Source organism: Amblyomma maculatum, chromosome 1, assembly GCF_055883805.1.
Source record: "Amblyomma maculatum isolate TAMU_Amacu chromosome 1, ASM5588380v1, whole genome shotgun sequence".
NCBI classification, from domain to species: Eukaryota; Metazoa; Arthropoda; class Arachnida; order Ixodida; family Ixodidae; genus Amblyomma; species Amblyomma maculatum.
In genome coordinates, this window is record NC_139344.1 from 241,307,868 (window position 1) to 241,322,390 (window position 14,523).

The 14,523-nt window shown below is 49.2% G+C and overlaps 1 protein-coding gene across 4 annotated transcripts in view; it reads left to right on the top strand.

Moving 5' to 3' along the window:
- LOC146206052 (Krueppel-like factor 6) overlaps positions 1–11,015 on the top strand; it is a 363,425-nt gene extending 352,410 nt beyond the window's left edge. For all 4 annotated transcript variants that reach the window (XM_084590707.1, XM_084590710.1, XM_084590709.1 and 1 more), the window contains 2 exons: positions 431–1,052; positions 6,534–11,015. In XM_084590707.1, coding sequence (XP_084446833.1) covers positions 431–1,052; positions 6,534–6,709 — 798 coding nt within the window. In that variant the 3' untranslated portion in view covers positions 6,710–11,015. The remainder of the gene's footprint in view (positions 1–430; positions 1,053–6,533) is intronic.
- The last annotated feature ends 3,508 nt before the right edge of the window (positions 11,016–14,523 follow it).

Sequence of the window (14,523 nt, forward strand, 5' to 3'; positions counted from 1 at the left end):
GATTATTGATTTGCACATGGCCATATAAGGCACGCATTCGCGCATAATGTGGTGGTGCTCAGTGATTGGTCGAGACCTACATGACGTCATCCCGTCTCGACCAGTCAGAGCCGCCGCAAAAGCGTGACACTTATGCTGACGACAACGATGAGGCAACAAAGGCTTTCGCCTTCATATAGATTTTTGGATATGAGCCCGTGTTCCAGAAAACGATTTTTTGAACCCCTTCGGACATTGTTTGTACTTAGGGTGAAATTCTCTAAATGCAGAGACGTAAAAGAAGCAAGAGGCGAGTGACACATTTGTTATTATGTCTGAGCGTTCTTTCAGACTTCTCTTTCGACTTCTGCCACGCCTGGTGTGTTCAGTGTCCACGCGTGCGCCTAGAAGCCGCCCGCTAACCGCCTCTTTATTTGCTCGCGGTGCGCAGACTATCTGGGAGATGGACCGATACCTGAAGGACGAGCCCCGAGGCGCGGCGTCCAAGCGGTGCTCGGGCCGCGAGTTGCCCTCGTCGACGGATGAGGCCGCACGGCTGTGGGACGAGTGCAGCAGCCCGGCGGACGCCAAGCTGCTTCTGGCCGACTCCGGGATCGGCAGCAGTGACCTGGGCGACTCGAGTGAAGCCGAGGGCGACCGGCTCTCTGACGACCTGGACTTCGGCGCCGGCGCCATGGACAATGCGAGCGAGAGCTCGGCCTCGAGCGCGCTCTCGTGGGAGAGCGACGGCTCGGCCAAGGTCCAGCCCGAGCAGCCCTTCAGCCTGGTGCAGCGTGCCGCCCTCACGCCGCCCTCGTCGCCCGAGGCGGCCAGGCCTCGCGGGAGCCGCCGCCACGCCGCCGAGCCCAGCGGCAACGCCGCCGCCGCCGCGCCGCTGCTCACGGCGGGAACGGCAGCCACCAAGCAGGCCCACTTCAACCACGCGGCTCGCGGTGGCCGCCGCTTCGATGTGGACTCGAGCAAGCGCCGCATCCACCGCTGCCAGTTCAACGGCTGCAAAAAGGTCTACACCAAGTCGTCACACCTCAAAGCCCACCAGCGGACGCACACGGGTGAGTAGTTGGAGGAGCGTCTCTTGGTGCCCACTTAACCACTGCTTCCGATAGGGCAAAACACTCAGTTAACCTTAGCAGGTCCCCGGAACGAAGGAGGATAAAACTTGCTGTAAGGCCGACACTGAGGCCTATTGAAAGAGAGCGCTTGCTGGTTGAAGGCCGTTGGTCATCTGCTGTGTCCGAGTAAGACAAGTTGCTCAAAGAAGGAAGGGGGATAAGGTGAGGTAATGGCAGTGTTACATCAGTACAGAACGCGATCTGCATGTGCACTGATTCCCGGACAGTTGTGGACTGTCATGTCATTCGAAGTTGCTGGTCATCACAAGAGGGTAGGTCAGAGTTCGTTTGAAGTTTTCGAAGGACGTGTGCAGTGACTGATAGGGTTGGGGTACTATTTCATGTTTCTGTGTTGAGGCGTCTTCCTATGACGTTGGATTTCGCCTCGGAATCGAGGGCGGACCGGCGTTTTCCGCGCGCACGTTTTCGTACCAATTCATTCCCCTCGGCACCAGCCAACGCAAGGCGAGGGCAGTGTTTAGCAGCAGTGTTTAGGAACGTCATTTAGATCGGTTTCCAGCAGCTAGCGCTGATGTTACGCATGACTTTACTGGAGTCGGTTATATGTTGATGTTGGAGTTCTGGTAAAGAGAGGCTTGCATGTACGGCACATATCACCGCGTAAGGTTTTAGAGTGGCTAAGTTGGAAAGGCTGAAAAATGGTTCAGCTATTTGGTTGATCGGTGGTGCCATCTGTCGGGACGCATTTGAGTCGAGCACTATTCAGGAGCAGAATGCACGGCTGCACGTGCATAATTATTCACAGGAATGCTTAGGCACCAGCTGCAGTGAAATGCAGACCAGCGGACAAATCTCATAACCCGCCAGTTCGAAAACTTTGCACGAACGAGGCTGCGCTGTTTTATAGCAACGATATTCATTAAAGAGTGTGCGAGATGGTTAATGTCGCTTGCTTTTCCTGGAACGGTCAGCGGTATTTACATTCGACCTAGCAGTGAATTTTCGAAGGGCTTCAACGAAATTATTGCGCACTTATGTTCTCAAACTGTTTTTTTTTTCTTGCTTGTGCTGAATTGGTGCGTGGTGCAATTTCCGGCTTCTTTGATCGCGGGATCCCGGAGCACCCACACTCATCGCAGTGTCACAGTATGCGGCTGACTGAATGCATCCTGCGTTATCTCGCCGAGCCCCGCCAGCCCTCTAGAACGTTCTTTATTTTTCCTTTTAAGTTCGAAGAATAAAATTTCTACGTCCGGACTGCATTGAATACCAGAACCTTCGCAGAGCGACTAAGAGGGAGAGAAAAAAATAAATACGCAAAGGGTGCCGTAGGATTGTGGAAGGATATGGAAGAGAGGGATAGTAGAAAGCAGCTAGCCAGGAAAAAAAAAAAAAAAAAACACAAGAAACGAACGGGTAATAATTATCTGCAAACGATGTGAAAGCGCAGCGCAGTGGTGCCTAGACTTAGCGTGAAAAACAATCGATCGACGCTTTCCGCGCCTTTCGAGGGAGTAAAAAATAAATAAAAAAAAGTTAAAAAAAATAATAAAGGCGGCCTCTTGCAAAGACTGCTTCCGCGAGCGCGAAAATAAAAGGACACGTCTCATCGCCGGAAAGGTGGAAGAGTCTAAATTGTCTTGGAGAATTTCTGGGCACGCAGCGAGCAATTAAGGAGCCATACCGGCCGGCGAACTGCGCAAAGGGCGGCGCGCGCACTGTTGGCGGCCAAGAATTTGCCTCTTCACGGGCTGCCGCATTTCTGGCCGCTGGGGAGGCTCAAGATGGACGCTAATTTTCTGCCACCTTGCTTCTCGGGGGCACCGCTCCTGTTAGAAATCTACGCTGCCAGTCAATTGCAGCCCATTGTGCCCAGCGGTGCCTTGTTTGGCCGATGGGCCTTTTTAATTAGCACGGCCCCCGTCCTTCGCGCAACGGCTGCTCTTTCTTCGCAGCCCTTTTTGAGTCTTCCGATAGCATTGTCAACACGAAATCGGGCGCATTCACCGCGGGCGGCCCTTCACGGCAGCCGCCTTCGGTACTCCACTTCTTCCACCCGCGTCTGGCAGACACTTGCTAATGCACCAGGAGCGCGCCCCTAACGTACATAGCCTCAGCGACACTTCTGGTGAGCGCTTTCTTCCGCCAAGTTCCATTCATCGCGGCAAGCAGCAGGAGGACAGTCTATTCTCCTGCCCAAGGCTAGCCAGGACTTCCTGCTGTAATCGTATTAACAAGGGACGCCTTATTTGAAGGCTAACTTAGTCATCGGCCGCATATTGTGAGGGCCACCTTGAGCGCTTAATTCCCATGACACACGCTGCGATACTTGAAGCTTTGTGCGCGAAAGAGAGCAGGGAAAAGAATAGAACAGGTCACTCAAAAACGCACCTCGTCCTCCTGTGGCAATGCCAGTGCAAAGCAATGGGGGAAAAAGACTAGTTGGCCAACTCGGCTGCCGAGAGCACGTCGCGCAGCGGCAAGCTATTGTATATGCCGTAGGAGGTCCCGTGTTGGGCATTTCAAGCCACTCTTAGCCTCCTGTAGTTGAAACGCCAATCGATTCTTTTTCAAATCAACTCAACTCAAACCTTTGTTTGTTACAGAAAATCAAATACAGGTATGCTAGTATGCTGACGAAGGTCCCGAAGTGACAGACTGCACGGGAACCCTTGGTTAAATATACATGACTGGATTGGAACTTACGGCATATAAAATGCAGCGATTTGCAGAAGAGAACAAACAAAAATATCAGGTAACAGAACATACATCCCAGACGAAGGCAAGTCCACTTGTCGAAAGGTTGGCTCGGCTTGCGGACTGAGGCCCTCCCTCAAGCCTTGTTGAGTGCCCTTTCACACTGTATAGCCATCTTCTTTATTTTGTTCTACTCTGGACCCAGAACACACATATGAGCCTCAAACAGACATACAAACAAACAAAAAAGCTAGCTTGGTTTGGTTTGGTTTTGGGGTTTAACGTCCCAAATCAACTCAGGTTATGAGAGACGCCGTAGTGGAGGACTCCGGAAATTTCGACCACCTGGGGTTCTTTAACGTGCACTGACAACAAGCAAGAAAAAAATACCTACACTGGTGTCGAATGAAATTCAGATTTTAAAGAGAGTAGCATAGAATTCCAGAATGAAATGATTGCAAATGACGTCATTTTACTGCAAAATAGTGTGAACTTTCAGAAGTATAACGTTGTTCTGGTTTGCGAGCCGAGTGTAGATGTTGTTAATTAAATAGTTGGGGTCAATGAACTGGTACGAAATGCAATTATTAAGTAATTTGAAGGTCATAACGCCTGTTGTATACTGAAATATGTTACGAACAGGTAATATTGGACTGTTTTGAAGTAATGAAACAGCATTGGTGGAATAATGCGTATTGGTGGCCACGCGGACGGCCTGATTTTGGATATTTTGAAATATGAATTGGGTAAGTGTCGCGCCCATCAACAATACCATAACTGACGTGACTGTCAGCACATGCAAATTACAGTCATATCATTGTGTGCTGAGAAAAATAAGAGTGAGCATTAATCAGCGCTCGAATACCAAATGCAGATGTGGGAGGAAAACGTAGGTGTAAGATCTAAAATAGTACCTAGAAAATTAGTGCACTCAGAGGGAGTAATTATGCATGACTCAACAAGTAGAGTACAGGGACCAAACTAGTCGATTTATGTCTACTCTAAACAACATTAACTGTGTCTTAGTTGGGTTGACGATCAGCTGTTTCCCTGACACCATTTAGACACCGCTTCTAACACGGCATTTAACGCAAAGTTAGGTTGTCAGTAGATTCGTCATATAGGAATACAGCGGTGTCATCTGCATATAAAACGCAATGAGCTTGTTTAAGATAAGGTGAACTGGAAGGCCGTTGATATAACAAATAAAGAGCAGGGGCCCAAAGAGGGAACCCTTCGGTAGACCTTGGTTAAAGGCACTGGTTTCAGAAAAAGCACCAGAAACGCGCACACGTTTTCGATTGCGCTAGTAGTTTTTCGGGAGGGTCACAAAAAGGCCATAGGTTTCGAGCTTGTTAAGTTTAGTTCGACGGACACTTGGCTTCATGTTTAAAGGCGTGCGCTGTCCGTGAACTGGGCTGCGTCGATTCATCCGGCCGCATGAATTTAGCCATATAAATTCAAGCTCGCGGGTGGTGTCGCTGTCTGTCGCATGTTGGACGTGGACATCGCCGAACTTGTAGCTTCGTTCGTCTCGGAGTCTGGTTCCGCCATTATTCGGAGCCCTGTTTCAGTTTTGTGTAGCCTCGGCTTTTCGAGCTTATCCGCGGTGTGTTCAGCTTCCTTTCGAGACCGTCGCTATCCCCCGTCCCGGTTTGCGGTCGCATTTACGGAAATATTTTTGGAGCAGAAGGATGATTGAAGGAGGAGGCCGATTGGGCGCGACTCGCTAAGTGGCGCTGAAGCGAAACGAAATTGAGGCGGAAATTAATGGCTGCTGAGATCGAACCGACAATTCGATTAAATATAGATACACCACCTCTCCACTTACACTAGCAGTGATCGTGTGCTCTTTTTTATTTTTCGTTTTAAGCAAACGGGGAACAGCTTCAGCGCTGTATTTGAGCTCATCGTTGTACACTTGTCCCTGCCTGACAAAGGCAAAAATTAAATTGTTTTCTTAAACATGTACACTGTGGAAACAGAATTCCTAAATCTGTATCGTGATAGTACCTTGCTAAGGTACAGTGCCATTTGATATTTCGTATGTACCTTGGTACCAGCCCAACTATATAGTTGCGGTGAACGCATAAAGTACTTTAGAGAACATCCAATAGTAATGAAAGGTATACAGGAGGAGGGCGGAGCAAGCATGCATGATAGAGAAATCGCAAGGACGCGCAGCAACGTGCAAAATTCAAATTCTCGCCAATAGGAATCGACTGACGCGTCGAGAAGAGAGCTGCTCTCAGCAGAGAACACTGCGTTGGGCCACCATCGACCGCACCGCAGTATTTCCGTATACTGCGCTTCATCTTGAAAGAGCGGATCTCGCCTTCTAGAGAATAAGCGGTAGCGTCACCTAGAAGCGAAACGCGCTCTGCCGATTGTTTTTATTGGAAGCTTGATTCCTTGAGCTCTTGTTTCGTGGCCTTTCCTCTCTCCATTACGTTCACACTTTTGCCAGTGTCACCGTACTCAGATGCAAATTACGCACACGCGCTGCTCCTCGATGCGTGTCATTGATGAATACCGTTGACGGCTCCTCTTAGGGGCCCTAAAAGTTATAACACTCGAATCGTAGCATTTGCTGTATGTATCCTAGTACGAAATTGAAAATGTTTGGCTTGCGCTTATCGGCGGCGTTTGCGGCCCGGTCCGACAGAGCACGCGTTTACAGTGTGGTGCGACGCGTGCTGCGGCGGCAGATGCTCGGCCTCCCTTAGCGAAGCCAACCCAGCGAATCCTCTTGTCTCGTTGCAGGCGAGAAGCCGTACAAGTGCTCGTGGGAGGGCTGCGAGTGGCGCTTTGCCCGCTCGGACGAGCTGACGCGGCACTACCGGAAGCACACGGGCTCCAAGCCGTTCAAGTGCAACCACTGCGACCGGTGCTTCTCGCGTTCGGACCATCTGGCCCTGCACATGAAGCGCCACCAGTGAGCGGCCCGCGGCAAGCGGCGCCGGCGGCGGCGGCAGCAGCAGCAGCAGCGAGCACGACCCGGGTGCGGAGCGCCTCGTCGGAACACCACCCCCTGCCCCTTTCTCAGCCACCCCTTCTTTCTCGTCATCTCTGTCGGCACCAACGCGGCGCGAGACCACTTTTGCCCCGCGCCGATATCGAGCCGTTCGGATTCGAGCTCGCTAAGAGAATTTGCTCCTGCGATTTCCTTATTATATATATTTTTTCATCTTTTCTCCTCGGCTCGCGTTGCGAATGCAGCCCGACCTATTGGTGCTGTGGAGCGTCAGTGCGCACGGCTGAACGAGTCTGCAAGTCGATCATACAAGAAAAAAAAAAAAAGATATTGGAGAGGATCTTTCGGATAACCAAGCCACCGATGTGCTTGCCCTCTCCCTGCAGCAGCAGCGGCTGCCAGCTAACCCCTTTAACGAGCATTTCGCCCAGTTGCGTCTCATGAATGCTTAGCTAACGCCTTTCGCTAGCTTTTCATGTCAAACGGCCGTCTTAAATCTTTGACAGCTTCAGTCTTAACTCGAAGCGCCCTTCTGAAATTGACCAAAACGGGCATGCCGCTGCAGATCTGGCACTTGTGGCATCTCCAAAATAATCAGCAGAATGAAAGAGAGAAAAAGAAAGGGAAGCTTCAGGTCGTTTGCATTTTCTCTATCTCTGCTGTTCAAATCATCCTTTATTTATTTCCTCATCGAGTACGCTAGTTCTAACAACCTACTAAGTGCGCTGTAAATGGGCGGCACGGGCGACTTTCGCTCAATCCGTGGAGCTGACCGAGCGTCCCATGCCACCGCGTCACACTACGTCCCACCTCGGAGCGCCTGGATAGTTTGCCGAGCCCACGTCACGCGTGCGTCTCCATCTTTTCGTGGAGCGGGCAGGCTTTCAAACGCCGGAAAAAAAAAAAGCTACCACAGAAGGGTGAAAGTTCTCTCTCTCTCTTCTTTTTTGTTAAATAATACCCACTCGAACACATACGGTTGGAATGGCGGTGTTGTCGCTTGCCGAAATGGAACACAGTTCCTTGCCGCGTCCGAACGGCTACACCAAAGACTTGCGCCCCGCGCTCTCTCCCTCTTGGGCCCGACCTTTCCTTGGACAGGCAGCGACAAAAACCTTGGCATCCTCAGCGCATTTGTCTGGACGTTTCGGGAAGAAAAAAAAAGACTGGAAAAAAGGGAAAGAAACGGGGGAGCGCTTTTCCCTCTTGCGAGACGAGCGCGTCGTTGCTGAGGCTCGCACGGAGGCGATCAGGGAGGTTTTCGACAGTGTGTGCGTGTGGGGAACGCAGGAGCTTCGCGTGGGAGGAGACGCCCTATTAGAGCACGCCCTTCCTACCCCTATCTCTTCTCCCTGATTCCCCAGCCACCCCGGAAAAGGAAGGCCTTGTCGCGGCCCTACGCGCTGTGATTGCACAGAGACGTTCGACGACCCGTCGTCGGCCGCGACCAGACGCTTCAAGGAAGATGAGACGTCGGGCGGCCTCTCTCCCCACACCCCGGCTTCCCCGTCACCATCGACTTCTCACCACCGCCGACGACGCGGAGAGTGTGGACAATGCTGCTTCGCGTTCTGAAAGACTGACTCGAACCGTCTCGCTTGTGAATGTGCGTGTGCGTGTGCATGCATGCATTACATACTGGTGTTCGTTTTTTCCTCGCTAAACTGTTCCCCACCCCCCTCACCCCACCTTTTCACATACACACACGAGACATACAAACATGCATTCTCTCCCTTTATCCATTTCATATGAGTCCTTGTTGTTTGTTATGGTACGGAGTAATCTTGCCTTCTAAAGCGCCGTTACATTTCGCTCCAGTTGCTAACTGGCCATTATGATTGAACGCCTTTCTCCTGTCCTTTCATTGCTTACGTTCAGCTGGCAAACGAGTCATTCTTGTTGGCAAATCATGACACATTCATTAACTTTCGTAATGAAAGCAAGTCTTCTTGAACGAGTTTAACTTAGGAAAACAAAACAAAACAAAACAAAAAAAAAAGCAATGCGGACGCTGTTTGAGCTTCCAGTGGTTTTGACGAACTTTCGACATTTCTTTCCTTTTGTTCAAAGGCGCTAACACTGCCTGCCGAAGTGTGATGGTTTGCGGAGCCGTTTGTGCCAGCAGAAGCGCCTCCCGTTCAAACGAGGTCGCTACTCCAGAACGGTCGGCAGCCAAGCCACGCGACTGTGTACATTTATGTGTCTCATTCTCGCGTTCTTTCTATTCAATACGTGTTGTCGTGCGCATGCGTGTATGGCGTTCACAGCTTACCTTAGTTGTTTTTTTTTTTCTTTATCTTTAACACTTACGGATTCTGCGGATGCGATTGCGAGCGATTTCCCACCGCAGGGGCGAAGGAGCACTGTGTCGTGAATCGAGCGGTCAAATACGCCTTGTATATGAGAAACTTAGTTTTTGACCATATGTTGTTGTTTCCGTTCATTTTCTTTTCTCTTCGTTTCTGGTGTTTTGAGCATTGCATATTTTTGATATCTCCTGTCCTGGCCTATTCAGCACCGTCCCTTCCCAATTTTACGTGAACTTCATATCCTCTTTCTTGAGTAATATGTCGTCCTGTTGTTGAAATGCAGTTTTTATGTCGCGTACGTTGTGCATGAGACAGAGCTTGTATATGTAGAGAATTTACTATTGCTTTTGCGGTTGTTAACACCTTCCCCCTCCCCCCAACCCCCCACCACTTTTTTTTTTTTCTTTACTGTACACCTCGGTGAATCGGCACTGCCCGCACGTGCAAAGAGAAGAGAAACAAAATGAATATCCAGGAAATTTGAACTTTGTATATACAATGGACGCGCCTGTTCTAGAAAGGGCATCACTTTTTCCGGTTTCTAGAACAAAACAAAAGCAAAGTATGAAACCCTTGGTTAGCAACTCGTGTACCGCGTTTCTTATGGATCGCATGTCACGACGGGGATCAGATCAAACAGCTACGTATGATTAAGCATTACAGACGCAAGCTGAATTTTACATAATGTGCGCCGTTGCGCACCCATTTCAATCAATCGGTTCGAAACAAAGTCAACCAAAGGTGATGATATTGATCGACTTGTCTCTGAACAAGCACGAAGCATCCCACTGCAATTTATGACTGGGCCAACGAACCGAATGGTGAATGGCTTACAGTTTGAATATGACCAAAACCAAATGGCATTATAACGGAAACATTTTTCGTGCTAGTCTTTCGATTCATTGAAAGGAAAAAAAAAGAGAGAGAGAAACAGTGCATCATTCATAACCCAAATACGACAAGACTGACACGACAGACTATTAACCGCAGTGCACCGCGCATAATCATACTGCTCTAGTCCCGTCACAAAATATGCTTTTTTGTGTGTGTACAGAGAGAAAGATATATATATGTAAATTCGTCCAGCTGTATTGGAACCAAAAAGCTATAGAAAAAATCAACAAAAAAAGGCTGTGTTTGCTTCTGCCCAAATCCTACTTAAACCGGTCTACATCGCTATTTCCTAGAGCTGTCTCAAAGCAGAGCGTTATTCATGGTTTGCAATGGTGAAGCTCAAAACGGACAGGAGAGCCTTAAGGGGAATGAAGTAAGAGTTTTATTCACTACACCCATCCCTTCGCATACTTGAAATAAGTGCCATGTTTTGAGAGTCGAGTGTTGGATACAAAGAGTGTGAAGCAATGTTTCCTGCGTGTAATCGTCATGTTGTTTTCTTACGTTTTACAACGCAATTCCAACTATCATTCTGCTTGTTTATCATTTAAGAGTGTTCTCTGTTCCTCTCGAGTACATTGCGCGCGCGCGTTGTCATTAGCGGCTACTGTTTGTTTATCGCATGTCATTGATACATTGCCATTGATTTTTTTTCTTCTCCGCATCGTCGCTTTCGAGCTGCTTCAACTCACCAGTGATCGTGCGTGCGCGGTCGTGTCTCTGCCAAACACTGCTGTGTGGACGGCGCGACGCACCGCGACGAAGGAAGACGAGGGAAGGAAAAAAAAAAAAAAAAAAAAAGGGCGTTCGTTGTCCAGCGCGTTTGGCCTGCACGACTCTGGAACACTGGGGCGGAAAAAACATCTGGGATGTGGTAGATTTTTCGCGGACCAAACTCTTTGCCAGGTTAAGGAGGAAAAAAAAAAAGACAAAAAGAGGACGGGCACGGGGAAACAGAACCTTGCAGACAGTCCTAGGACGCTTAGAGCATTTATATAATCCAAACGAGGTGAGACTGGACGCTTAGAAAGCTTTTTATAAAAGAGAAATAAAACCCACGACATCGCAGGTGTGTGTGTCTGAGCGTTTTTGTGTCTCTTCACCTTGCCGCACTTGGTGTGCACCACTTTGCATACCTGTTTGTGTGCGTGCTCGCGTGTGTGAGATGCTATCGTGCGACTGATTAAAGAGCGCATGTGGCGGCGTCTACCAGCTGGTCATTCGCTGCATCGCACCGGCCGCCGTCGACGATGGCATTGAATCGAAGTCTGTTGCGCCTCCTCAACGTCTCTGGCGTGGTCGAGCAGGAACATTGATTGTGTTTGGAGAGCGCTGTTTCTGCAGAACGCTGGGTTAGCACCGCAACAGCCTGCTTGCGCGGAAATGCTGACACCAACTCACGATCGCAGATGGCGCTGTTAGATGTGCAGGCGTTATACAATTGTCGATTCCCATGGTATGGCTTGTTCTGAAGAAGTAAAATTGACATCCCGAAATAATCCAGGGCTCTGTTCTAAGGCGTTAGAAATAAACCGAGGTCTATTTCAATATACAACAACACATTATTCACAGCTCTTCAGACTATAAAGCACGTATTGTTTACAGAGGAGTGTGTGCCTGCATGCTGCTGAGTCGGCAGCGGGCTGGATCTTAAGGGAGCAGCCGGTAAGCTATTCATACAAGCCCTTGCGGAAGAAGAGGTTGTCCCCTCATTTAATAAGTACTAGCGAGTTATGGCATCTATAAGTTACTTTAAGAATAAGTACACGCACTGTAAGGTTGTCCGTTACCAGTGGGACAACCAGCGAGTTGGCGTCTACCCGATGCTTGTGACTGCTTGAACAGTCGATATCTCTAGTCTTATGGTACCCCCCCCCCCCCCCCCCCTCCTTCCTGCAGCTGCTGCAGAAAGGAAGAAATCGGAATCGGGTAGTGGTGACACGTAAGTCTCAAGGTCTGACCACGTAAGAGGAGCCACATTAGACTGCGTCGTTACAAAGAGCGCAACGCCAGTGAATCGTTGCGCGCCTGCTGAGATCTGCCGTTAATTATCCAAACGTAGCCCGGGAGGATGCGTTAAGCGCAGAAGAAAAACAATGCAGTGACTTCATGGGAACGAAAAGTGATTGCTTGCACTTCGCGCCACCTTTTTTCTTCACTGCGTGATTCACTCTAGTATAGGGGTTCATTTGAGCGGCTGTTTCTTTCAGTTGTCATCCGGTGTAGCCAGCGCATTTCTGGACTTTCTGCCGGCGGCAAACATTTACGGCACTCGGGTGTGCGAAAAAAAGAATGATACCAGTGCCACTAGGCCAACCATTCACCTGAAATTCCCGCTCGCTGTAAGATCATATGCACGCCCATGCACTGGTATCGAGTCGGTCGCAATGCAGCGGTGCAATAAATTTGTTTTTGTGCACACGCATCCTGTAAACGCGCTTCAGCTCTTGCTCAGAACGGGCATCTCACTCTCATTGGTTGTAAACTATGTCAGCCCTCTAAGGCGCTCAGTCAGAGCAATTGGTTTGCATAATAGGTTCATGCCGAGGCAGCCCTGCTAGTGAGGATAGAGCAAAGCGCTGGTCTAGCAAAGTTTTTGTTATTCTGCTCTTGCGTGCTTATTTCCTGTGTGCGCTCCGGAGCGCTCAAGAAGGCGAATTCGAATATGAACCTAACAAGGGGAGATTTTAACAGGCTACCCGGCAACGATATGTACAGCCTTTGTCAAAAGTGTACAGCCCAAGAAATCTGCTTATAAACCTTGTAGTGGCGCTGATTTAGCATTAGTGGAGGTACCCTCTCCTTCCCTTTGGAGAGGGTACGACGAAAAATCTTCTTACCATCATGAGATTCGGAACACTGGATATGCATTACAAGACCCCACAAAGTGGCTCATAAGCAGACCCTATTACACTGATAGCACATCGCACTAATGGCTCGCACAACGGGCATCTCTGCTCAAGATTATCATCATCGAGCCCTTCAATCCCAACAGAAGAGGAGGACGTCAGGTAAGTGAAATGCCATATCTGCGTTTTGCTTCGTTTGCAGTCGACTTGGACTCTTAAGCGCTGAGCTCGTGAAAACAGAACGAAAATTCCCTGGCGTGGTTGCGATTCAAGATAAGATCTATATGAGTGGGTAGCAGAGTGAAGTTCTCGGCCTTGAAACCGACATTACTCCTCCTAAGTATACGCGCATCGCACTACGTTTCTCAACACCCTAAAATCTTGTCGGCTCTTTCCTGTGTGGTCTTCAATCGCACCTCTCATAATGCTGCGCATGAGCAGGCGGTTAATAAGTGCTACGAAGGCAAACACATGAACGAATGCCTCACCGCTGCGGTGGCGCAGTGGTTAGGACGCTCGGCTGCTGAGCACAGCGCGCAGCCGCGTTTCGAAGGAAGCGAAACGCAAAAGGCGTGCTGTGTGCTGTCTTACAAGTTAAAGATCCCCAGGTGGTCTGAACTGTTCTGCACCGGCATCTCTTTCTATCTCCCCTTCTATTTTCCTTTTCTTCACGGTGCAGTTCAGGTGTCTATCGAAAAGTGAGACTGGTATTGCTCCTTTCCTCAAAATCATTTCTTTTTTTTGTAGTCAGTTCCTTGTCATCGGTTGGAGTCTCTGTCGCGCACTAGCCCCCAACTTGACTCGAGCGTGTATGCTCTGTGCAACTAGAAATCGTGTGACGTTACCTGAAGCGTTGTACGCAACGGTTGCGTCACAATTCTGATACAAAAGAGGAGAAAACTGCACCACGTTGAGGTCCGTTAGCTACGGCGTTCGAGCCAATGGCAAGCCGGATGCTATGGAAGGAAACGACTCCTCGTGGTCTTTTTGGGCTGGGGCCTTCGCCGGATATGGCGTAGGGCTCCTTGCCAGAGTGGTATCGGTTATGCATGCCATGCATCGTCACACTCGTGACTCGACGCTTCTGTCGCTAGACGATTGGTTCTTGTGACGCCATTATTTTGGAACCATTGGTCGATCTCGACTATGGTCGCCGACTAAGTTTCTCTAATGGGACTATTTAATAAGGCTTTTAACTTAATGTCACAGGACAAGATGCCACCACCTGCCTGCTTTCTTGCTCGGAAGTAGGTTCTGTTCATGCTTTCGAAGGAAAAAAGGAGCACTATGTTGTATCCCATAAACAAACTATAGAATTGGAAGTATTTCATGATCTGCGGCTTCCTGAAGTTCGCTGTGTTGCCGCTGCATCTTCCAGCGTAGTGGCAGCACTGCATAGAGAAAGATATTATTCGAAAACGAAAAAAAAAAAAAAAGTGGTTTAACGACTCTTCAAAGCGTAATCTGCTAATGTCGGGCCGCGTGTCACTTAATAGTTTATGACTTGTTACTGGGCGCAGCAAGTTTCCGCGGAAAGGTCTGCAGTGCATGGCGACAGACTTCATTAGGAGTCGCGGTAGGCGCATGTGCACACAGCCCCACAAGTTGGTGTCAGAACACAATCTTTCACATTTCTCTACAAATCATCCTTATTTTTAGAGTTAAATCTGCTACTCACGTTCGCGCTATTCCACGACGTGTAAACAATAGCGGTCGCCATGGAAAAG